The 25,527-nt window shown below is 39.3% G+C and overlaps 1 protein-coding gene across 3 annotated transcripts in view; it reads left to right on the top strand.

The window, feature by feature from the left end:
* Cfap20dc (CFAP20 domain containing) overlaps positions 1–25,527 on the top strand; it is a 251,621-nt gene that overhangs the window by 88,742 nt on the left and 137,352 nt on the right. For all 3 annotated transcript variants that reach the window (XM_051206686.1, XM_051206685.1, XM_051206687.1), the window contains one exon: positions 16,386–16,542. In XM_051206686.1, the coding sequence (XP_051062643.1) occupies positions 16,386–16,542 (157 nt within the window). The remainder of the gene's footprint in view (positions 1–16,385; positions 16,543–25,527) is intronic.

The following is a 25,527-nucleotide window of genomic DNA, read 5'->3' as shown; positions in this document are numbered from 1 at the left end:
CTTATTGATTTAGGATCAAGATGTACAATTCTCAGCTCCTTCTCCAAGACCATGTCTGTTTGCATGCCACCATGTCCTGCCATGATGATAATTGACTAAACCTCTTAAACTGTAAGCCAGCTGATTAAATGTTTCCTTGATAAGAGTTGCCATGGTTATGGTGTCTCTTCATAGCAATAGAAATCCTAAGACATAAGTTGGTACCAGGAACTGAGATGTTGCTGTGATAGGCATGACCATGCTTTTGTTTGAAGGGATGTAGATTTTGGAACTAGGTTAGAAAATCAGATCAATGCTTTAAGTGGTGCTTAATGGGCTACACTAGTAGGAGCGTGGAAGACAATGGTATTAAATGTGGTTTGGTGAACTGTGGGGAGATGGCTCAAGAGGTTACAGAGAATAATTTTAGTATGTGGCCTAGAGATCGTTCTTGTAATATTTTGGTGAAGAATGTGGCCGCTTTTTGCCCTTGTACAAAGAGTCTACCTGAGGCTAAAGTGAAGAGTTTTGAAAATATTCTTTTGGCAAAAGAAATCTCAGAAAACCATATTATAGACTCTGTCTTGTGTTTATTAGTGTTAATGCTAACGAAGATTTATAATAAAAAGGAGCAAGCTGAACAAGGAAAAGTATAAAATGTACAATTTGAGGAGAAAGGATAACCAAAACGTAGAGTGGAACTAAGTCCTGTGTTCAAGGAAATAAACAGATTAAGAAATGGGACAAAGGCATGGGTGACCTCAAGGCAAAAATCTTGACCAGCCAAGTTTCCAACCTGTGAAAAAAATTCAAGCAAAGCTTAGATCCTGGTGGAGTTGCACATGCCTTTAATCAGCCTGGTCTACAGAGCAATTTCCAGAACAGCCATACTTAGATAGTGAAGGTTACCATCTGTAAGGAGTATTGTTTTTCCCCCTGCCGCCTGGTCTTGTCCTGCCACCTTGCCAGCCCCAATTAACACACAGAGACTCTGTATTTGATATGATGCTGTTGGCCAGGTACTAGTTTTTATCAGCTAGCTATGCCTTAATTATTAACCCATTTCTGTTGATCTATGTATTTCTCTTACCTACTGCTTTCTCCCACTCTCCATCTTGGCTCCCCCCTTACTCCTTCCTCTTTCCTCCTTGTCTCCTAGTCCTGCCTATCTTGCTTTCCTATTGGCCAACAGTGCTTTATTCATTAACCAGTATGAGAAACATATATACATAATGGCATCTCCCATCATCTCCTCTTTTCTGTCTAAATAAAAAGAAGGGTTTGACCTTAACGTGGCAAAATATATCACATAACAGTTATCCAATAAGAATCACAGTTAACAATATTTAGTCCATTAACATTTAGCAAGATTAAAAGAAACTATTCTATCATCTATCCTATATTTGTGAGTCTAAAGTCCTATCTGTAACTTATCTTTAATACTAAGGAAAACTATAACTATAACTATCTGTCTTCAACTCCTTCAAAGACCACAGAAGGATAATATATGAATTCTAGAAATGACAGAGACATCTTGCCTTGTTAGTCACCTGAAGTTCTTCTGTAATCTTCCATCTTTAGCCCATAGGCCATAGTGTGTCTGACAGACTCTTCAGCAAAGCAGGAAACTTTAAACTGTCTTCTTGTATTGGCAGTTTGTCAGTCACTTTTCTCTGTGTCCTGCATACTGTCTCGCAGACCCTTCCATGAAGCAGGATCTCTATAGCAATGTCCATCTTGAATCACCAGTCACTTTTCTGTGGGTCCTGCATGTCCAGTTTATACAGCAGTCCAAAGTCAAGTCCAAAGTCAAACAGTCCAGACAAGAGCAGTATTTTGTCCAAATGGCTAGTCTTGCCATATTGGAAGCAAACTCATAACTCATTTCCTCGATGTCCATCTTCCTTTCTGACTCAGGTGGTGTTGCCAGGAGCAGTTCTGCCTGATTGTCAAGAAAAACCCTAAAACATTTTAAATGCCATATTCTGAAGGTCATTGAAAGGTTTGAAGAATGCCTATCTATCTCAAATACATCCCTGTGTATCTTGGAAAACCTAACTAAACTCTAAGCTTTGACTATCACAGGTAATTATCTATAATCTTTCTACATTATACATTACATATCTAACTGAGCTCAATAAACACAATACCTAAACAAAAGGAGAAATATACATATCACCTTATTGACCTTAAATTGTATCAATAAATGAAAATCCATTCCAAAACAAAGTATTCATATCTATATCATAATCCCCTTTTTACTTTTAAAAATATATTGGTTGTGATCATTAACCATTTATAACTAAGTCCATTTAAATGAAAACAAACATTTGTAGACAATATTTATGAATTTGGGCGTTGTTCTTTTCAAACTACTTCCTGCTGATAGGGAGCGCTGTCATGGGGATCCTAAGAAGATGAAATCCTGGCTGTAGTCTGCAAGGCTGCATGGTTCAGCTGTTTTGAATGTAGGATCACCTGGTACTCTGTTTCAGGGGGTCTAGCTTGCTCAAACCACATTAGTCTGGAAGGAATCCATAGCTTTTTATTTTCTGTGGAAACAAAAATAGAAATCCTTTTCCCCAGTAACTTATCCTTAGACTTAAATTTTTGAGTCAAAGCATTTTTAAAAATATATAAATTGAATTAATTCAGCAACATTTGTTTTAACAGTTGTTTCCTCTGCAGTCAAACAATACAAAGACAATATAATGCCATACAGTATCCATATTCTCTGCATCTTTAGGTGGCTTTTTTATTACTCCGTTTCTTTTACTTCTATTTTTTGAGACAGAGTTTCTCAGTGTAACTTTTGTCCTGAAATTCACTCTGCATACTAGGTTTACTTGGAAATCACAGAGATCTGCTTGCCTCTGTCTCTCAAATGCTGGGATTAAAGGCTTGTGCCACCACACCCAGTTCCTGTCTTTTTAAAACCACTTTTTTATTCTCTCCCAAGCCTACGTATTTTTTAAAACACACTGTAAACTTTTAGCGCTTTTTCTTAATGTGAATCTGTCTGTACTGTAAATCTATTTATAGCCACGAGTCTTTTATCAGGTAAACAACAACATTGCTAAAATGAAAGTCTTTGTTGTTTCTGCCACAGTTTATAAAAGATGGTGGCGGCTATTTTACCGCCAGCACTGAAAGCTGTGCTCACTGCCTTGGTCTGCATGCTGCCGGCTTGGAGATGTGGTCACTGCCATTGCCAGCTCTGATACACACCAATAAATTGTTATCAGTACTTTTTTAAAGCCCTGCAGTTTTTTGCCGCTTATGCTGAGTCAGGAATCTTCCCTTAAAGGAGCCGCAGAAATTTTTGCTTGTCTTACACAAAAAAGAGTGCAACCCAGAAAATGTTGTTAACAAGAAACCTTGCTTGTCTCTGTTCTTTTGTTTCTAAAACCCTTTTTTAAGCTTCTGTTAAATTTTAAGTGGAAGTTCTTATTAGCCATGTGGGCCACATTTGTAAAAGATAAAAGATAAACTCAAAAAAAAAAAAAAATCAGTAGTCTTACTTTATTCAGATGAAAAGAGGCTGAGAAAGAAATCAGAGAAACATCACCCTTTATAATAGCCACAAACAACATAAAGTATCTTGGTGTAACACTTACCAAACAAGTGAAAGACCTATATAATAAGAACTTTTTGTCCTTAAAAAAAATAAAGAAGATACCAGAAAATGGAAATATCTCCCATGCTCTTGAATAGGTAGGATAAACATAGTAAAAATGGCAATGGATCAAAGACCTCAATATCAATCCAGCCACACTGAACCTCTTAGAAAAGAAATTTGGAGGAACCCTTGAACAAATTCGTACAGGAGACCACTTCCTGAACGTAACTCCAGTAGCCTCCAATAGCACAGACACAGATATCGACAATTAATAAATGGACCTCCTCAAAGTTAAAAGCTTCTATAAGGCAAAGGACAGAGCTGACAAGACCAAACGTCAGACCACAGACTGGGAAAAGGTTTTCACCAATCCTACATCTGACAGAGGGCTGATCTCCAAAACATACAAAGAAATCAAGAAACTAGTCAAGGAAACACCAAATAACCCTATTTAAAAATGGGGTACAGGACCCATCCCTGGGTCCCTGTCTGCGGAGAAACCTCCTAGAGAGCTTTTACCACACAGAGCTACAGATAATCTCAGACCCACATAAGGTATAGGAGACTGCTTCCTGAACATAACTCCAGGGGCACAGACACTGAGAGAAACAATTAATAAATGGGACCTCTTCAAACTTAGAAGCTTCTGTAAGGCAAAGGACACAGTGGACAAGACCAAACGGCAGCCTACAGACTGGGAAAAGATTTTCACCAATCCTATATCGAACAAAGGGCTGATCTCCAAAATATACAAAGAACTCAAGAAACTAGTCAACAAAACACCAAATAACCCTGTTTAAAAAATGGGGTATAGAACTGAAGAAAGAATTCTCAATAGAGGAAATCAAAAAGGCAGAAAGACACTTAAGAAAGTGCTCCACATCCTTAGCTATCAGGGAAATGCAAATCAAAACAACTTTGAGATACCATCTTACCCCTGCCAGAATGGCTGAAATTAGAAACACCAGTGATGACTTATGTTGGAGAGGATGTGGAGAAAGTGGAACACTCCTCCACTGCTGGTGGGAGTGCAAACTCATACAGCCATTTTGGAGATCAGTATGGCGGTTCCTCAGGAAAATGGGAATTAGTTTACCACAGGACCCAGCAATCCCCCTCTTAGGCATATACCCAAATGATCCACATCCATGCAACAAAGACATGTGTTCAACTATGTTAGTAGCAGCATTATTTGTAATAGCAAAAACCTGGAAGCAACCTAGATGTCCCTCAACTGAAGAATGGATAAAGAAAATGTGGTACATTTACACAATGGAATACTACTCTGTGGGGGGGGGGGGGAACAATAGAACCTTGAAATTCACAGGCAATGGATGGAACTTGAAGAAACCATCCTGAATGGGGTAACCCAGTCACAGAAAGAGGAACATGGTATGTTTTCACTTATATATGGATCTTAGACATAGAGCAAAGGATAACCAGCCTGTAATTCATACTACCAGAGAAACTAGGATACAAGGAGGATTCTAAGAGATTCATACAAGGTCCCTCACAGAAAAGGGAAGGGACAAGATCTCTTGAGCATATTGGGAGTTGGGGGGTGGGGGCAGTGAGTAGAGAGGGAGGTAGAAGAAAGAGAAGGGGAGGAGAGGAAAGCACGTGGGACTAGAAAAAAAAATTGAGTCAGGGGAGGAACAGATGAGAGAAGAGCTAGAGAGAGACTGAGAAAGAGAGATAGAGATATAATCACAGAGGGAGAGATAGAGAGAGAGACCATAAAAGAGGGAGCCATTATAGGTTTGAAGAGAAAACTGACTCTAGAAAACTGTTCAGAGACCTACAAGACTGACTCCAACTGACAATTTGAGCAACAGTGAAAAGGCTACCATAAATGCCCTTCCCTGATAATGAGATTAATGACTAACTTATCCACCATCATAGACCCCTTATCTAATAGCTGATGGAAACAGAAGTAGACACCCACAACTAAACACTGAGCCAAACTGGAATCCAGATGTAGAGAGGGAGAACTAGACCAGGCTACAGAACCACAAAGACAGCTGACCTGTACAAGGGGGATCTCATGGACCCCCCCCCAGACTGATAGCTTGGAATCCAGTAAGGGCCTGACTCAGACCCCCTGAACAAGGGTCTCTGTTAGAAGTCCTGGGCAGTCTAAGGGACCTCTGACAGTGGAACCAGGATGTATCCCTGATGTACAAAAGGACTTTGGGTGCACATTCCCCATGGAGGGATACTCCCTTAACCTAGATGCAGGAAGGAGGGCCTAGTCCCTACTCCAAATGACTTGACAGATTTAGATGACCCCTCCTTGAGGGCATCACTTTACATGTGGAGTGGGTGGGGGTGGGAACGGACATGATAGGGGAGCATGGGAGGGTGGGAGTGAGGGAAAGAGGGAGGGAGAGGGAACTGGGATCGATATGTAAAATAAAAATTAAAAAGTATTTAAAAAGAAAAGAAAAAAACTGAGGCAAGACATGTGTCAGAGGTCTCTTAATGGAGGCCTAGAGGCCATTGCATGAAACTGTGAAGATGAAGCCTGGATTACCTTGGATGTCGAAAGTGTTGGAAATGCCAGTGCTAGGAGATACCTGCCTATGGGGAAGAGAAATGTGTTGCAGTCAACAAAGCTGATAGGGGTTTGGGATCTTAAGAGCATTTTTATATCAGACATGGAGATAAAGAGTTTGGAGTTTGCCCAGCAGTTTTTCAGTCTCGTTTTGGTCCGGTATTTCTTTATTGTGCTTTCTTCCCTGTTTTAGAACAGTGATATATATCCTTGCCATTATATGTTGGAAGTATGTGATCTGCTTTTTTATTTTGATTTTATAGGGGATAATAGTTAAGAGATTGCATGAATCTCATAAGAGACTTTGGACTTTTAAAACATGGCTGAGGCAGTGATAGACTATGGGGACTTTTAATGTTGGACAAAATGCATTTTTGCATTATGATGTTGTCACAAACTTATGGGGGCCAGGGAGTGAAATGTGGTAGTCTGAATCTAATTGGCCCCCAGAAGTTCATAAGTAATGGTACTATTGGTAGATATGGTTTGAAATATGTCTCGGTGGAGGCAAGCTACACTAAAGAGGAAGCATGGAGACCAGAGCAGGGATGGTAAATCAGAGGCTCCACAGCACAATTAAGAACTGGAGCTGTAGTTCAGTTGATAGAGAACTTGCCTTGTATGCAGGAAACCCAGGGCTCAGTCCTCATAAGTGCATGAAACTGGGCATGCTCATGCACACCTGGAATGCGGGCTATCAGGAGGTGGAGGAAGATCAGAAGTTGCAATTCCTTTGTGCCTAGATGATATGCTTGAGGTCCGCCTCAGCTGCATGAGACCTTTACTCAGAGAGAAGAGGGGGAGAAAGAAGATGGGAGAAAATGTGAAAACCTACCTTGGCTATGTCACTGGGCAAATTTGCAACCTAACCAGTGCAGCCTTTGGCCCATATACTATATACATGCCAGGAAAACACTCTGTTCTCATCACTCAGACTGGCACAGCAAAAGGCCATTTTAAAAAGATGTCTGGGAGCCTATGGAAGCAAAGTTCCTTCCCCGCAGAGCTTGTGAACCCAGAGCAAGTTGCATGTGGCTACAGTCTGATGTCTGTGCTGTAAAATACTTGAAATAGAAGAGAGATAGATGGAAATAAAGACCATACAGTATTCCACAGATGCAAATCTGGTCTTAGCCTTATGTTTGAGTAAACCACACAGAAATTGGCCCCATACTTCTGCTCACGCAAGGGACAACCACAATCGCATGTGTACCCACATGAGAAACTACACTTGCATGTGGTCCCACATGAGGGTCTGCATAGGAACAGGTCCTAAACTTGGGCTCACACACACACACACACACAAAAAAAATCTGTAAACTAAAAGCAAAGCAGCCTTGACCAGAATTCATATTCTTCCACACCTTTTAGAAGAAATACAGCCAGTGCTCCTCAAACTGTTCCATTGAGCAGAAAGGAAAGCCTGTTACCATACTAGCTTTATAAAACTATATTACCCATACCAAACACAGATAAGGACACAGCAACAAATATGATTATAAGCTAGTCTCTTGATATAAACAGTGGGCAGAGCTTCTCAATAAAACATGTTCAGGCTGAATTCCAACTACTCATCAATAAGATCATTTACTATGACTGGTCTTCATTGCAGGGATGCAAGAGTAGTACAAGACATATGTCTTAGTTAGGGTTGCTGCTCTGACAAAACTCCATGACCAAAAGCAGTGTGGGGAGGAAATGGTTTATTTCATCTTACAATTTGTAGTCTGATATTCAGAAACTCAAGGCAAGAACTTGGAGGCAAGAACAGACGCTGAGGCCATGGAGGAGTGCTGTTTACTGGCTTGCTCCCCATGCTTGCTCACCCTGCTTTCTCATAGAACCCATGATTAGCCCAGGAGTGGTGCTGCAGTGAACTGGGCCCTCGTGCATCAATCATCACTCAAGAAAATTCACCACAGGAGACTCTGTTGAGGGAGTTTTCTCAACTGGGGTTCCCTCTCCAAAAATGACTTAGCTTGTGTCAACTTGACATGAAACTAGCCATCACAACATACCAATCAGTGGATGCAGGAAAGGCTTTTGACAAAATGATTCATCCCCATAGCATGAAAGTCATAAAGTTGAACTAGGAGGAACATATATGTGACAAACCCATAGCCAATATTATTATAAGTGAAAGAAAACCTTTAAAATTAGAAATGAGACAAGATTGTCCCTTTTCCACTCTTGTTCCATATTGTACTTGGAGTATTAGAGTGATAAGGGAAAAGGAAGAAAGATATAAAAAAAGAATTCAAACCATCTTTTTGCGTGTAATGTAACCGTAGTTGTAAGAGACCCTAAGGAGTCCACCAGAAAACTTGAAGCTCATAAATGCATTCAGCATCAGAACATAATATGAAATAGACATACAAAAATCACTAGTTTCCCTTATACCAATAACAAACGTGATGAAAAAGAAATCAAGAAAAGAATCCTATTCACAATCATTTTTTAAATATACCTAGATGTTGGAATACATTGCTAACTAGTAGAGGTTGCAGTCTTGCCATAAGCCTAGAAGTTTTTTCTCTAAGTTCAGCAATATGGAACTCCCTTTCTCCCCAGCAAGGCTTCTTGCTCTCTACTGCCCTTATCTAGAGAATAACCCTGGACCTGGAAGACTGACTTTATCTCAAAGCTGTCTCTAAACCAGATGCCCTTTATCTTTAGCTTGAACTCTGACATAGATCCCTGCTGGAAGGCTCCCTTGCAGTACATACTAGGAGTCTTGATGGGTGCATGCCTCCTGGTGCAAATTAGATGATGCCCTGCCACTGTCCCCAGCCTTTATATTCCCCCTTCTTCCTGGAATATAGTGAAGTTGTAACACTTAACTTCTCCCCAGAGAGATGTCTCTGGTAACTCACAAATTGTGAGATCCTGCTCTCTTGTTTGGGCTCCCTCTCCCATTGTGGAGCAAGCATCACCTAGAAATAAACCTAACCTAGGATGTATAAGTTTTATGTACAATGAAAATTCGAAAACACTGAATAAATCAAAGGAGATGCTAGAATATGGAAAAACCTCCCATGCTTCTAGATGAACAGAATTAACACAGTGAAAATGCTGAAGGTAATCTATTTGATTCAATAGATTCCTTTACTGTTCCAAAGACACCATCACAGAAAATAAATCTCATAATCATATGAAATCAGAAAACTCCCAGAATGAGTAAGAAGAACAGTGGTGATGTTGTAACAATGTCCAACTTCAGGTCACATGCTAACAAAAACAGCATGACACTGATAGTAAAAAAAAAAAAAAAAAAAAAAAAAAAAAAAAATGAACTCACACAGCTACAGTCATCTGACATTAAAGAAAGATGCTGAAAATATGCATTGGATAAAGGTGGTTTCTTCAACAAATGATGGCATAAATAAAACTAAATCCATATTGCCCATTCTATGTAAAAAAATTTGATTCAGAATAGATGGAAAAACTTAATGTAAAATCTCAAGCCACTGTTGCAAATTTAAATAAAACATATTATCATAGAAAAAAATTTCAATCCATGAAGCTGCTATAGGAAGATACATCATATACGGGCATGAGCAAGGACTTTCTGAAAGAATTCTAGGGGCTACAGTAATAAAAACTGGCAGAGGAGGTTGGATGAAATTAAATGGGTCTGCAGCAGAGGAAACCTGTGTGGAAAGCCCACAGAATGGAACAAAGTGTTACTTGTCATTTTACTACAGGTATGGCTCAGCATTTGGAAGGCACCCACTGAGGTGTCCAGGTTCTTAAGTCCAGGTCTAAGAGTTGTACCAGGGAAACACAGTAATTGAAATAAAAAGTTTGTTAAGAAAGATAATGAGTCAGATGGTGGTGTCAACAGGCCTTTAACCCCAGCATTTGGGAGGCAGAGGCAGGTAGAGCTGTGAGTTTGAGGCCAGTCTGGTCTACAGAGTGAGTTCAAGAACAGCCAGGGCTGTTATACAAAAGAAAAGAAAAAAGAAAAGAAGAAGGAAAGCATCTTCAACAAATGGTGCTGGTATAACTGGATGATGTTGTGTAGAAGACTGCAGATGGACCCGTGTCTATCGCCATGCACAAAACTTAAGTCCAAATGGATCAAAGACCTCAACCTAAACCCAACCACACTGAACCTCTTAAGAAAGAAAGTGGGAGGTATGCTTGAATGAATTGGTACAGGAGACCACTTCCTGAACATAATACCAGTAGCACAGACACTGAGATCCACAATTAATAAATGGGACCTCTTGAAACTGAGAAGCTTCTGTAAGGCAAAAAACACAGTCAACAACACCAAATGGCAGCCCACAGACTGGGAAAAGGCCTTCACCAACCCCACATCTGACAGAGGGATGATTTCTAAACTACACAAAGAACTCAAGAGACTAGTCACCAAAACACCAAATACAGAACTGAACAGAGAACTCTTAATAGAAGAATCCAAAATGGCTGGAAGACACTTAAGAAAGTGCCCAACATCCTTAGTCATCAGGGAAATGCTAATCAAGGCAACTCTGAGATACCATCTTACTCCTGTCAGAATGGCTAAAATCAGAAACACCAAAGATAGTTTATGCTGGAGAGGATGTGGAGAGAGGGGAACACTCCTCCACTGCTAGTGGGAGTACAAACTTGTATAACCATTTTGGAGATAAGTATGGCGGTTACTCAGGAAAATGAGAATCAGTCTACCACAAGATCTGGCAATTCCACTCTTAGGCATATACCCAAATGATCCACATCCATGCAACAAAGACTATGTTCATCTATGTTCATAACAGCATTATTTGTAATAGTAAGAACCTGGAAGCAACGTAGATGCCCCTCAGTTGAAGAATGGATAAAGAAGATGTGGTACATTTACACAATGAAATACTACTCAGCGGAAAAAAATAACAATGGAATCTTGAAATTCACAGGAAAATGGATGGAACTTGAAGAAACCATCCTGAATGAGGTAACCCAGTCACAAAAAGAGGAACATGGTATGTACTCACTTATATATAGATTTTATACAGAGGAAAGGATCAACAGCTTACAATTCACACCACCAGTGAAGCTAAGAAACACGGAGGACCCTAAGAAATTCATACAAGGTCCTCCACAGAAGAGAAATGAGACAAGATCTCCTGAGCATATTGGGAGTGGGGATAGGTGGCAGTGAATAGAGAGAGAGTTGGGATAAAGTGACGGGGAGAAGAGGAAGGGTGAGGAGATCATGAGGGACCATGAGGATTGAGTCAGGGGACAAATAGACGAGAAAAGGAAAAGAGATACCATAATAGAGGGAGCCATTATAGGTTTGAAGAGAAAACTGACACTGGAAAAATGTCCAGAGATCTACAAGGATGACCCCAACTAACAATCTGAGCAACAGTAGAGGCTGTCTTAAATGCTCTTCCCTGATAATGAGATTGATGACTACCTTATATGCCATCCTATAGCCTTCATCCAGTAGCTGATGGAAACAGAAGCAGACACCCACAGCTAAACACTGAGCCAAACTCCTGGAATTCAGTAGCAGAGAGGGAGAGGTGATAAGCAAAGGGATCAAGACCAGGCTCCAGAAACCCACAGAGAATAAGGGGGAGCTCATGGACCCCCAGACTGATAGCTGAGAAACTAGCATTGAACTGACTCAGACCCGCTGAACATGGGTCTCAATTAGAAGGCCTAAACTTCTTATGCTATGACCCAAAATGATTATCCTTTTCTCTCAAGAATTTGTTATAGAGCCGGGCATTGGTGGTCCATGGCTTTAGTCCCAGCACTCGGGAGGCAGAGGCAGGTGGATCTGTGTGAGTTCGAGGTCAGCCTGATATTCAGAGGTAGTTGCAGGACAGGCTCTAAAGCAATACAGAGAAACCCTGTCTCGAACTCCCCCCCCCCAAAAAAAACTAGTTTGCAATAGAAAAAAATTACTGACATAATATGACAGCTCTAAGACATTTAAATAGTAAGAGAGCTTGAAAATGTATTAAAAAAAAAAAAAACTAAAAGAACCAAATGGGAAAAGCCAAACAGTGTAACAAAATTTCAAGTCTCCTCCCTTTAAAAGTGTTGGTAAATCAGGAAGACTGTGTTTTGAAGCACTGTCAATCAGCCTGAACTCTGTGACAGTTGTTGCAAGTTTATCTAATGACTACAGCACATACATCGTTTCAGGTGTACACTAAACATTCGCCAAGATGTTTAATATGTGAATCTCAAAAACGTGGTGAAGATGAGGAACACTCTGTTGCCTATGTATTAAGCCCTCACATTACAAACACTTGATGTCAGTAATTCTCCCCTGCTTGTATGTAGGAATAGTGTAGTGATATATATTGTTTATGATCAAATAAAGCCACTGAAGATCAGAGTGCAAAGCTAGCCATAACCATAGAATCTGGGCAGTAGTGGCACACACCTTTAATCCCAGGAATCAGGAGACCTGAGTTCTGGCCACCCTGGGCTTCACAAGAGTGAGTCAGTCTAAAAGAGTAACAGAGCTCACACCTTTAATCCCAGCATTAGAAGAAGAAATGGGTCTCATGCGAGATTCAGTTTCCAGTCACAGGGGAGAGAGAATCTCCATTTCAGCCTTGCTAGAGGTAAGAGCTACTAGCTGGCTACTTTGCTTCTCTGATCTTCACTGTCTTTATTAGATAATAAACAATATATCACCAAAAAATAGAGTAATTAAAAATAAAGAAAATGTCAGAAATGCATAAAGACTTTAATAATGGATGATACTTTCAAGAATAATGAAAAATGATTTTATAAAGATGTTTCCTATAATCCACATTAGTAGTAGATTTTATCCTCTTTCCCCAAACTTTGTAACATACATCATAGTATTCATGTGATTATTTCATTGTTTGTTGAAGCTTATGGAATTTATAACCTTATAAAATCTGCTAAACCACAATATATGTGTGTATGTATTTCTATTTTCTCTAGCCAAGGTGGATTTATAAAAGGTTTCTCCATTTTTTTCAGGATCCACCTTCTTGGTGGTAGACCCATGGAATAAAAATACTACTTATCAGACATTTGTTTAATTATTAAAAAGATGAAAGTGTGTGTGTGTGTGTGTGTGTAAACATGAGTGCAGTTGCATATATTTTCATGTATTCATGCTTAGACACATACTTATTGAAGACTTTGCAAACAAGAATGAGTCAGAAAGTATCGGACCCTAATTCTGGGGTCCTTATGGGCTGATGGGAGAGCCCCGCGACACAAACACCAAATCCAGGAGATGAAACAAGCAAGAGGGGTGTATTGAACGAGTGCACTAGGGTGACAGCAATCTCGGGGAAAGCTGCACACCTCCCAAAGGGTTCAGGGTCTCTTTTTATAAAGAAAGACCGCAATCAGCATACATGCATGGGGCACAAGGTGATTGATTACAAAGTATGGTCTCATGTTTGAGAGATCACCCAAGTATGACCTGTTGTTATTTAAGGGATAAACCATAGAATGACTTGGAAAGTCTCCAGACTGTCCGTAGGCCAGGAGTGACCCAGACAGGGCTGTCTGTTCATCTGGAATCATTTGTTCCAGGGTTGGGGCCCTATTTCCTTGTTGTGGGCCATGAACTGGGAGAGACTTCAGTTATTTCACAAGACATTGGTGATTCAGCTACTAGCCCTATGTAGCAGAATCAGCCTAGCATGACCACTAGCCCCCTCACCATAGTAACTTTCTTGTTTTCATAATTTCTGTTCTCTCCTCCCATGTCAATGTCCATGCTTTATCATTTTCTATATTCCGCTTGCAAGAATTATTCTCCTGCCCCTTTCTTACATCCTTGCTCTGCAAACTAAAATCTTTCAAAAGAGAGAATAAGGGCATCATGTCTGCCCTGGATTCAGGCTGCTTTCCTGGGACTCGGTTAGAAGGAAGTGGGCTTTAATTCCCTAGCTGGACTGGTAGTATAGCCCACCCAGGGCTCAGATAAGCAGGGGTAGAGGAACAGGTGAGATCACAAACATGTTCACCTGCGTTCTGCACATGGTAAACTTCTTCAGAACCAAACGGGGGTGGCATCGGGAAGCTTTTCCAAGAAGTAGACAACCTAAGAGTCGATTCTTTTAAAAGGGAGCAGATTATACAAGCAGCAGTTAACTCAAATATAAAGGGGGAAAAAGGCTTGTGGTGGAAGGGAATGTTGTCACAACGTACCACTTGGCTCCATTCTGTGTATTATTACAACCCCGTTAATACAATCTCAAAATATGAAATGCTAGGGGAAAATAGAATAAACAAAAGATGATAATCCAGGGAGGATGAAGTTTAAAAAGCAGGGTGTGAAGTGAACCGGAGGTCTCTTCTGACATGGGGCAGGGGGTGAATTAATTTCTAAAAGTGTCAAAAATAAATAAATAAATAAATTGCATGTGGAGAAGAGACTCATTAATTGATTTAACAGGATGATCAGGTAAAACCTTGACAGTAGTGGGCTTTTATTTTCAAGTTTGACTGTGATTTCAACAATTCTTAAGCTATTTTTTCTAAACTAACCCATCCTAAGCCCCCTCTGTAGTAACTGTGTTAAGTAGAAGCCATATGTCTGTCTCTCTTCTTAAGACAGAAAACTATCTCATGTTTGTTATATCTCCAGAAGTAAGACCAGTGCCTTGCACTTAATATGAACTCAGTGTGTGGGGGAAGAAATAAGGGAATTCTTGGTAGCTTGAACTAGTTAGCTAGAACTGGGGCATGTGAGGTCTTTTAGGAAAAGGTGTTTATAGAATATACTAATGGATAAAGGCAATGCACACCTCCATTCTCTATGATCTGGACTTCACCGGCCATCAAGTTCCACCTGATGGGCCTCTCTATTGGATTTGTTCCTTGTATTCTAATGGGCTCCCATGTCAACCTTCTAACCAGCCTTCTCACCTCACACTTGTGTGACTAACAGACATAAGACTATCTGTGTCTCAGTGATATTTATTCTGACACAGCCCACCTCATCCCCCAAAGACCTCCTCTGTCACCGAGATATTCCCTCATCACAGATGACCCAAACTTGATTCCTAGTGCTCTGCATTTTCACATTATAATTTACAGAACTTTCAGAAACATTTGCCTTGTAGAGAATCTCAGGTTCCTTGAGAACTTGTTTTCACAGGCTTGATGCCCTACCCCAGGCCCTACCCAAAGTCCCACAATCCAGCCAATTACCACTATCCAATACTTAATCCCATTCCTCCTTAGCTAACTCCACGTTCTATACTCCCCAAGAGCCATAGTACTGTCATGGCCTAGCAATGCAACTTTACAAAAAGAAATCATGTTTTTGATGTAATCAGTAACCCACTCCAGTCTCTAATGGATCTACCATTGAGATACCATAGGCTCAGCTCTATATTAAATCGGCATCCTCCTAGAAAGTCATAGTTATAAACTGTGCTTATAAAAATGATTGAAGACCCTAATATTTAAGAGAAGGACATGGAATTTTAATAGTACTTTTATTCTAATTTCAAAAATTATTTTTTACTTTTAACCTACAATCTTAAATGTATCTTAATTTCTCACTAATGGTTATTTTTCCTCTTCCTTTATTCAGCCAGACCAGAGAGTTCATTTGATGAAGTACTAAGAAATCTAATTGTTTAATAGGCTGGAATTAGTACCTGCAATAGTACTTCAAAATTGGCACACACCCGGCATAATTACAAATCCTTTAGAAGAATCTATTTCTGTACAATAGGTTAATTGGTTGTTAAGTATATAGTACTGGGTACCATTTAACCAAGCTTCTAATTTAATTCCTACCTTTTTCAAATCAAAACTAAAGTAGCTAATTGTAATCAAATTAATACACTTGAAAAAACAACAGGCTACTTATCTCCGATGTTCAAGCTTTAAGTGTTCTAAGCACCTGCCGTTAGCCTTACACTAGCATAGTGTCCCCTGACAAGAGAGTTATTTCCCAGAGCAGCCATGCTTGTCTCATGATGGCAGCACAATAGTCACCTCACCACATTCAGATTGTGGTGATTTGTGGAGTCACATTCAGATTGTGGTGATTTGTGGAGTCACATTCAGATTGTGGTGATTTGTGGAGTCACATTCAGATTGTGGTGATTTGTGGAGTAGAATCAAGGCTACTTTTGAGGAAACTTGAGTCAAACAGAAAGCGCACACTGTGACCAAGCTGAAAAATATATATAAACACCTCAACTTTAAGCGTATGGTGGCTTTGCTTCTGTGGCATGGAAGGTCCTAACTCGCATCTGCTTCCCTTGTTTCTAGTGGTGCAATCTGTGCATTGACATGGTCGCATTCACCAGTGAGATATTTAAGGGAGCAGTTTTCCAGTCCTTGGATGGAATTATCGTCTCTGCTAACTGTAAACTACGGAAGATTTTCACTTTAAAATCGAAGCCTCGAGAAGCTGCTGATAGAGATGGTAAGCTTAAGAGATAAATATTAATTTAGAATGCAAATGTAAATTATAGACATAAAAGTTTTTTTAAATTGAGAACAGTTTTGGCATTGGCTAGGCTGATTTGTATTGCCACCATAAGTTTATGAGGCTCCCTTCTGTCATACTTTGACAGCATTTCTGAAGTGAGATAGAATCTCTGTAGTTTTAACATCCATATAGCTAGGGATGTTGAATATTTTTTCGTGTTTATTACCCTTTCTTCCTCTTGAGAACTGTCTAGTTCATTAGCTTACTTGGGAATTGAGTTGTTTGGATTTAGGATAGTAGCTAATCTGAATCCTCTGACAAATACTGACCCATTCTATAGGTCATCTTCACTCAGCTCATTGTTTGCTTTGTAGTAAAAAGTTTTGTTTTGTTTTGTTTCATGTAATCCTATTTCTATGTTCTTGCTATTGCTTCCTGAACTACTGGAGTCCTTTCTAGGAAATTCTTGCTGATGCCTATATTATTATGTGTTTTCCCAATTTTCTCCTCTAATGGCATTACAATAATGTCTTCTATTAAATTTTGTGTAGTCTAGGCATCCATTTTCTCTCTTTTTGTTGGTTTGTTTTAATTTCAAGAGACTTTTATTTTAAAAACACTTCTCAACAGTAAGTGTTTGGCCCATTTTGGCATTGTACTTGTATATGTGGATAATCCAGTTTTCTCAGTAACCCTTTTTGAAGAGACCTTTTTTTTTTTTTTTTTTTCTCCATTTTATGGTTTGGGCATTTTTATCAAAATCAGGTTGCTAAAGCTATATGGCCCTAATTATGTATGAATTCAATTCTGTTCTGTTCTATTCCATTCTATTCTATTCTATTGTACCATGCTAATATTGTCCGTGTGGTAAGAATGAAAACCAGATGACATTGTGATAATGCTAACAGTTATCTCTTTGCCAAAGATTTCTGTGGGTATTTAGTGTCTTTTGTGTGTCCATATTAATTTAACAATTGTTTTTTTCTTGTTCTATGACAACTGTTATATCGAGGTTCTCTATAGGAACTGAACCAATATTAACCAAGAAGAGCAGTGGTGTGTGTGTGTGTGTGTGTGTGTGTGTGTGTGTGTGTGTGTGTGTGTGTGTGTGTTAAAAGAACTTATTAAATCAACTTACTTTGAAATAGTAACAGCAGTTGTCTCATTCCTAAGAGACTGAGAACAAGGTAAGTGCTCTGTTCTGGAGTCTTGATGCCTCTTCAAGTGGTCTATGGTGGCTCTCACAATGGAAGACACTAAGCCAGGAGTTGCTCAATCACATGGGCTAGGTGTCTTAGCCGCAATCTTACAAAGAACATGCGGTGTGTTCCTTGGAGCCACTGGTCCTCAGGCAGTGACAGAACCTGGAAATGTTGGTTCTAATAGCAGTAAGGAATCAACAGCAGCAGCAGCAGCAGCAATAGGCAGCAAAGGTCAGAGCCAAGTGAGCACAGAATTATATTCCTCCACACAGCTCCTTTTATCTGTGCTGCTACCTGAAGCTACATCACAGGTGCCATTGTGGTGATATTTTGTGTGTGATCTAACAAATAAAGCTTACCTGAAGGACAAACAGTGGAGCTAGCCACTAGTTAGTCATAAAGGCAAGGCAGGGGTGGCACATCTTTAATCCCAGCACTGGCACTCGGGAGGCTGATCTCTTTGAGTTCAAGGCCACATTGGGCTACACAAAATTGGCCCAGTCTAAAAGTGAAACACAGCCAATCAGTGATGACTCACACCTTTAATACCATTACTTGGAAGTCACAGGCCTTTAATTCCACCACTAGGGAGGTAGAGACAGGAAGGGATATGGCTGGGCTGGGTAGAGAAAGGAATATAAAGTGGGAGGAGACAGGAGTTCAGCCCATTCAATCTGAGGATTCAGTAGAGGTAAGAACTAACTAGTGGCTGCCTGTTCTGCTTCTCTGATTAACCACTCTATCTGACTCCAGGTTTTTAGTATTAAAACAAATTAGAATTGCCATTAAATGTCATTCTTTTGGGGGGGGCAGGGTTTCTCTGCATAGCACTGGCTGTCCTGGAACTCAGTATGTAGACCAAACTGCCTTGAACTCAGAGATCTCCTTGCCTCTGCCTCCTGAGATTGTATCATTTGAATTTTGGCAGAGATTGTATGGAATCTATAGATCTCTTTCAGAGAGGTAACCATTTTACTGTGCTTATTGTACTGATCCATGAGCCTGGGAGATCTTTCTGCTTCTGGTGTTTTAAATTTTTCATTATAAAGATCTTTTCCTTTCTTATTTAGGTGTTTTCCAAGGTAATATTTGAACAGTTGTGAATGGGATTGTTTTGCTGATTCTTTCACATCCTGTTCATTGTTTGCACATGGAGAAAACCCTCTTTTTGTATAAGTTGAATTTTATATCCTCATCCTTTGTTAAAGGTGTTTTATCCATTTTAGAAATCTCATGTTGGTCTTTAGACTCTCTTATGTAGAGGGCTATAGTTGGTTCACTGGCTTCTCCCTTTCTCACTTGCATCATTTTTTATTTATTTATTTATTTATTTATTTATTTATTTATTTATTTATTTATGTATCTTACTGCACTAACTAAGAATAGAGTGGAGGGAGAGGGCATCCCTGTCTTCATGTAGTGGAAATGCTCTAAGTTTTTCCCTATTTAGTAAGATATAAGCTATAGTTTGTCACATTTTGCCTTTTTATTCTGTGGTTGGTTTCTTCTATTTCAGGTTTTTTAATACTTTTATCATGTGGATTATGTTTAGCATGTAGATTATGTTGAACTTCATCAGAGCCATGAATTTATTATCTTATTGTGTGATTTCTGTCCTGAGTATTACAATGTATCATATTTTTTATGTGTGTATAGGCTTACTCTTGCTTGAATGAAGCCTGCTTGATCATGGAGAATGATCCTTTTTTCTGGTGGGTGGGGGAATCAGACCTATGTTTATCCCATTTGGGTTATTAAATTTTAAAAATTGGGTTCCATAATCAGAAAATTAAAATTCTACATCCCAGGAAGACATCTTTAGCTTTAAGTACTTAGTAATAAATTTTTTAAAAAGATAATATAATTACATTATTTTCCCTTTCCCTTTATTATCTCCAAAACCCCCAAATACCTCTCACAGATAATTACCTTTTTAAATACATATGTATATAATATTTTTACTTGTTCTTTGAGAATTTCATACATTTATATACTATATTTTGATCATATTCTTTCTCTCAACTCAAATCCTGGTGTCCACCCTAACACCACATCTGTGTTCCTACAAAGGAAATCATTTAACTGGAACTACCTTACAGTTAGTTCAGAGGTTTAGTCCAGTATCATTCCATTCCATTAGCAGCATTCCTTGGCAGGTATCCCATGGCTCTGGCATCTCCATGTGGCCACAAAGGTAATCCAGGCTTCACTTTCATGGCTTCATGCAATGGCCTTTCTGGACCTCCACTCAAGGACACCCCTGATACATACCTGGCCTTGGTTGTTTTTCTTAGTTGTGGAGGAATATTCCATATCCCCTTTCTTCTATCCTTAATGCCAGAATGTGGCCAAAGCTGCCAAATTCTGCTGTTTACTTGGGCTGAAACATGGCCCCTTCATTTAATTACATCTTCACAAGTTTTCTGTTTACTATGGTTTCCTTCACTGCCTAAGCTTGGCTGTCCTGAACCTTGATCTGTAGACCAGGCTGGCTTCAAACTCAGAGATCCACTTGCCTCTGCCACCCTAGTGCTAGGATTAAAGGCATGTACCACCACACTCATCTCTAAACTTTTCTTTAGTTTCTTTTCACCAGTTGGAAACTTAGCTGGGTGGGGATCTCGCTCTGAGGTCACCACTTCCTTTATTCCTTTTCTTAATCGGTTTATCTCCTTGAACACAGGACTTAGCTCCATTCTACTCCTGGTGTGCCTTTCTCCTCATATTGTCTGCTTTGTACTTTTCCTTTCTCAACTTGCCCCTTTTAATTAGAAATCTTCATTAGACTAATAACCAGAGGACAGAGTCTATACTAAGCTACTTTGAGATTTCCCCTACCAACAAAATTAACCCATAACTCTTCACTTTAGCCTCAGGCAAACTTTCCAGACAAGCACAAAAAGCAGTCAAACTCTTCACCAACATATTATAATAATGATCTCAAGGCCACATACTTCTCTGAGACCTCTTTAGTCAGGCTCCCGAGCACCACTGTATTTAAAGCATTCCAATGCTTTCCTAACACAAACTCCCAAAATCCTAATTTCTGCCAAGAAAAAAAAAAAATGGTCAGGACTGTTCCAGCAATATCCCAGCCCTTGGTAACAACGTCTGCCTTAAGTAAGGTTTCTATTGATGTGAAGAGACACTATGAGCATAACAACTCTTGTGAAGGAACACATTTAATTGGCGCTGGCTTACAGTTTAGAGGTTTAGTCCATTATCATCATGTTGGGACATGGTAGTATGCAGGCAGACATGGTGCTGGGGAAGGAGCTGAGAGTCCTATATCTTGATCTGCAGGCAACAGACAGAGTCTGTGCGACACTGGAAGACCTCAAAGCCCACCCCCACAGGGACACACTTTCTCCAACCTACTACATTCCTACTACAACAGACCCATGCCTCCTAGTAGTGACACTTCTTATGGGAGGCATTTTTTTCAAACCACCATATATAGAAATAGAAACAGCCTACATGTCCAGCAACAGATCAGTAGATAATTAAAATATGGAACATATATTCAATAAAATTTCATTCAATTATAAGTGATTTTTTATGTATAATTATATTTTGTTTGAAAATATTTGACAAATTTTGCATCTGTGTTAATCAGGACACTGGCCTATCATCTTGTTTTTTATGTGTGTATGTTTGTCCGTTTTTGTATTGGCTTCCTAAAATTAATTTGGTACTGTTCTTTCCTTTCTGTTTTAGAAAATAATTTGATGGAGATTGATGTTAGTTTTTTTTAAAGGTTTGACAGTGTAGTAGGGAATCAATCTGGGTATGGAGCTGTTAGTTTATAAACTTTTTATTCCTACTTCAATCTCACTGTTAATTAAAGGTCAATTTAAGTTTATATACTCATAATTGATTGATCATATGTTTCTAGAAATTTTTTACTAAATTTTCTAGTTCAGCAAGAGAAACTATAACTATGTGAAAACGCATCAGATTTGAACAGCACACTATTAAATGATGGCTTGTCAATTGAAAACAGAAAGGAAATTAAACATCATTACAGAATTGAGTAAAAACAATGATACATGTGTGGGAAACAACGAAAGTATTTCTCAGGGGGAGTTTAGAAGTATAAATGCTGGCCTTCACAGAAATCTCAAATGCATACATTAATGGTGCACCTTGGAGAACGGGAATAAACCAAATTCAAAGTCCGTATAAAGAAATAATTCAAATCAGGTTAAGTCTGATGAAAAGGAAACAAAATGGAAAATATAGGGACCCAAAAGAAACAAAGATTTGGCTCTACAAAATACTAAATAAATTGTTAAACCCTTAACAAGCATATCCAAAAGAAAGAAAGATACAAATTAATAAAATTAGAGATGTAAAGGGAGAGATTGTAGCAGACATCAGTGAAAGTCAGATGATTATTGGGGCATATGTTGAATATCTAAATTCCAGTAAATTGGAAAATCTGCTGTACTTTTTAGATTATACCTTTGGGGTACTATGTGTGCATTTTAGTAGTTTGATTTGTTCTACTTATGTAATTTTCCTCATAATCATATTGATTTGTTCTATATCCAATGTTTTAACTATAGCTTTACTATAACACGATGTGTCTATGTTAGTTTTCTTTTTTGTTTATGATAGTATTTTGCATGTGAGCTGAGATTTAAATGAAAACAGAGTTCTCTGTAGGTAGGTGAAAAAGCAGAGGAATTTTTTTAAAGAAACAGGCCATTGTACAGTGTAGTAAGGCTAGCTAGAAAAACAGGCTGCAGGAGTCATGGTATGGGAAAGCCACCAAATTAAGGATATGCAGTTAACAGTTAGCATCCAAGAATTCCATAGTTTTCTCATTCTTTTCTCAGTCTGAATGAGTTCCATATAGTGATTTGACAGCAATAATTTCCTAATGAATGTATTAGAAATGGAAAGTTGAGTTCTTCCTCACATTATTTGTATAAAGACTGGAATGTGTACATTATTCTGAATTTGATTAATACATCTATTGCTTATTCAGTTGTCCAGTGCTTACATATGAATATGCAGTCTTGTTGAAATGGCTATAAACACCTCAAATATAATGCTTTCCTTTTATTTCTACCTGGGATTATTTTATTAAAAATCAATTCTAGAAGCTGGGAACAAAGTTGCACAAGGATGTCAGAAGTGATTTTTTGAAATTTGTCTGTGAACTTTAGGCCTAAGTTACACCTGGATGTGGGTCATTCATGTGGTGGCCATATATTTCATTTGATAATAAAATATCGCAATGCATACTGACAGTTCCCCATAGATCACAAGTAATGGCTCCTGTACATATTATCTATCACTAATAGGCTACAATTGAAGATTCTGCAAAAAGCAAAAACCTTCAATAAAATGCTACAACATGTACAGAAAATTATATGCACTCTATATCAGGTCATAGTAAATCATAGCCTAATAAATGCAAATGTTAAGAAAAAAGTAAATCAAGCATAGCAAGTAAAATAAAAGTTTTAATCTCTGATCCTTCTTTAAACCCCATCAAAATTATGATCCAGAAATTTTTTAAAGGGTACAGAATGCAGTGTGGGAGAAGAAGAGAACAAAAACAAAGAACACAACAGGCCAAAAGCACATTTTTAAGCTGAAGGAGAGACTTAGGAGAATAATTATAGCTGAAGCCTTTGATCCTAGAGAGAGGTTGGCCGGAAACTTGAGTTTCTGCTTTCATGGCCATCATAAGGTAAAGAGTACAACTAAAGATAGGGAGAATTAGCTAAAGTATTAACAACAAAAGGAGATCAAGGGGATACAAATTGGAAAGGAAGAAGTCAAACTGTCACTATTTGCAGATGATATGATAGTTTACATAAGCAACCCCCCCCCAAAAAAAAAAACTCTACCAGGGAACTAATACAGCTGAGAAACACCTTTAGTAAACTACCAGGATATAAGATAAACTCAAAAAAATCAGTAGCCCTACTATATGCAGACCACAAAGGGGCTGAGAAAGAAATCAGAGAAACATCACCCCTTACAATAGCCACAAACAACATAAAATATCTTGGTGTAACACTTACCAAACAAGTGAAAGACCTATATAGCAAGAACTTTGTGTCTTTAAAGAAAGGAATTAAAGAAGATACCAGAAAATGGAAAGATCTCCCTCCCATGCTCTTGAATAGGTAGGATAAACGGTAAAAATGGCAGTCTTACTAAAAGCAATCTACAGATTCAATTCAATCCCCATTAAAATCCCAGCACAATTCTTCACTGACCTTCAAAGGATAATAATAAACTTTATATGGAAAAACAAAAGACCCAGGATAGCCAAAACAACCCTATACAATAACGGATCTTTAGGAGGCATCACCATCCTGGACTTCAAGCTCTACTATAGAGCTATAGTCCTGAAAACAGCCTGGTATTGGCACAAAAACAGACAGGTAGACCAATGGAATTGAATCAAAAATCCTGATAATAACCCATTTACCTAAGATCACCTGATTTTTGACAAAACAGCTAAAAGTATACAATGAGAGGAGGAAAGTATCTTTAACAAATGATGCCGGCACAACTGGATGATGGTGTGTAGAAGACTGCAGAAAGACCCATGTCTGTTACCATGCACAAAACTCAAGTCCAAATGGATCAAAGACCTCAACCTAAACCCAGCCACACTGAATCTCTTAGAAGAGAAAGTGGGAGGTACCCTTAAACAAATTGGTACAGGAGACCGCTTCCTGAACATAACTCCAGTAGCACAGACACTGAGATTGACAATTAATAAATGGGACCTCCAGAAATGGAGAAGCTTCTGTAAGGCAAAGGACAAAGTTGACAAGACCAAACAGCAGCCCACAGACTGGGGGGAATGGGATGGGAGGGTGGTAGGAAGGCATGGGAGGGTGGAAGAGAGGGAGGGAGGGGAGGAGACAGAACTGGAATCGATATGTAAATTAAGAAAAAAATAAATAAATAACATAAAGATAGGGAGAGTGGCTTTCAGTGGGCATTCTTTTTCTGTTCCATGTGACCACATGCCAGATGTATTCTCTGAAGAAACTGATCCAGAGAGCTTTTGAATTCAGCTACATTAGGCAAATGACACCAACAGGAAGAACAAATTACTTATGGCTGGGGATGTTTTATCACAGTTAATAAGAGGTACATCTATAAGGGTAATTTGCGCCCTCCTCTCGGGATTATCTTGATCCTGCCCTCACCTGACCTTTGGGCCCCTTCAATTACTCTCTGCCTGAGGTTTGTCTCGGACCACCCCAGGCTGAATCCCCCCCACATACTTTCCTGGGAACTACCTGGATTAGCTCTGCATCTCTCTCCCCCCTATAACCTTGGCCTGAGTGGTCCAGTCCTGGTACTCTGGACCATCCACCAACCAGAGACTGCGTTCTCATCATCCTTGTCCCTGCTAGGCCCACTGCTCCAGTTGAGCGTTTGGCCAGAGCGTGGGTCCAACACCCTACCATCTCCTTGGAACTTCTGGGTCGGTTCTGTGCATACTGTACCTGCCCCTCCACATGGGAACATCTGTACCCTGCACTCACCTGACCTTTGGACCCCTTCACCTTCATTCTACCTGAGTGCTTTAAACCATCCTGAGCCTGCCTTCCCCACATCATTGGCCCTACTGTGGCCTGTCCTTGAGAGACCTCCAAGAGAGTTACTGACATAGAACTCCTGACTGACGGGAGAGCAGGGTGGAGAGACAGAGAGACTCCACCTGCACCCACTGGAAGAAGCAATGGGAACACAGCAATACAAGAAAACAATAAAATCAGTATGACACCACCAG

This window comes from Phodopus roborovskii, unplaced genomic scaffold, assembly GCF_943737965.1.
Source record: "Phodopus roborovskii unplaced genomic scaffold, PHOROB, whole genome shotgun sequence".
In the NCBI taxonomy this organism is placed as follows: domain Eukaryota; kingdom Metazoa; phylum Chordata; class Mammalia; order Rodentia; family Cricetidae; genus Phodopus; species Phodopus roborovskii.
This window is presented reverse-complemented; position numbering and strand designations above follow the sequence as displayed.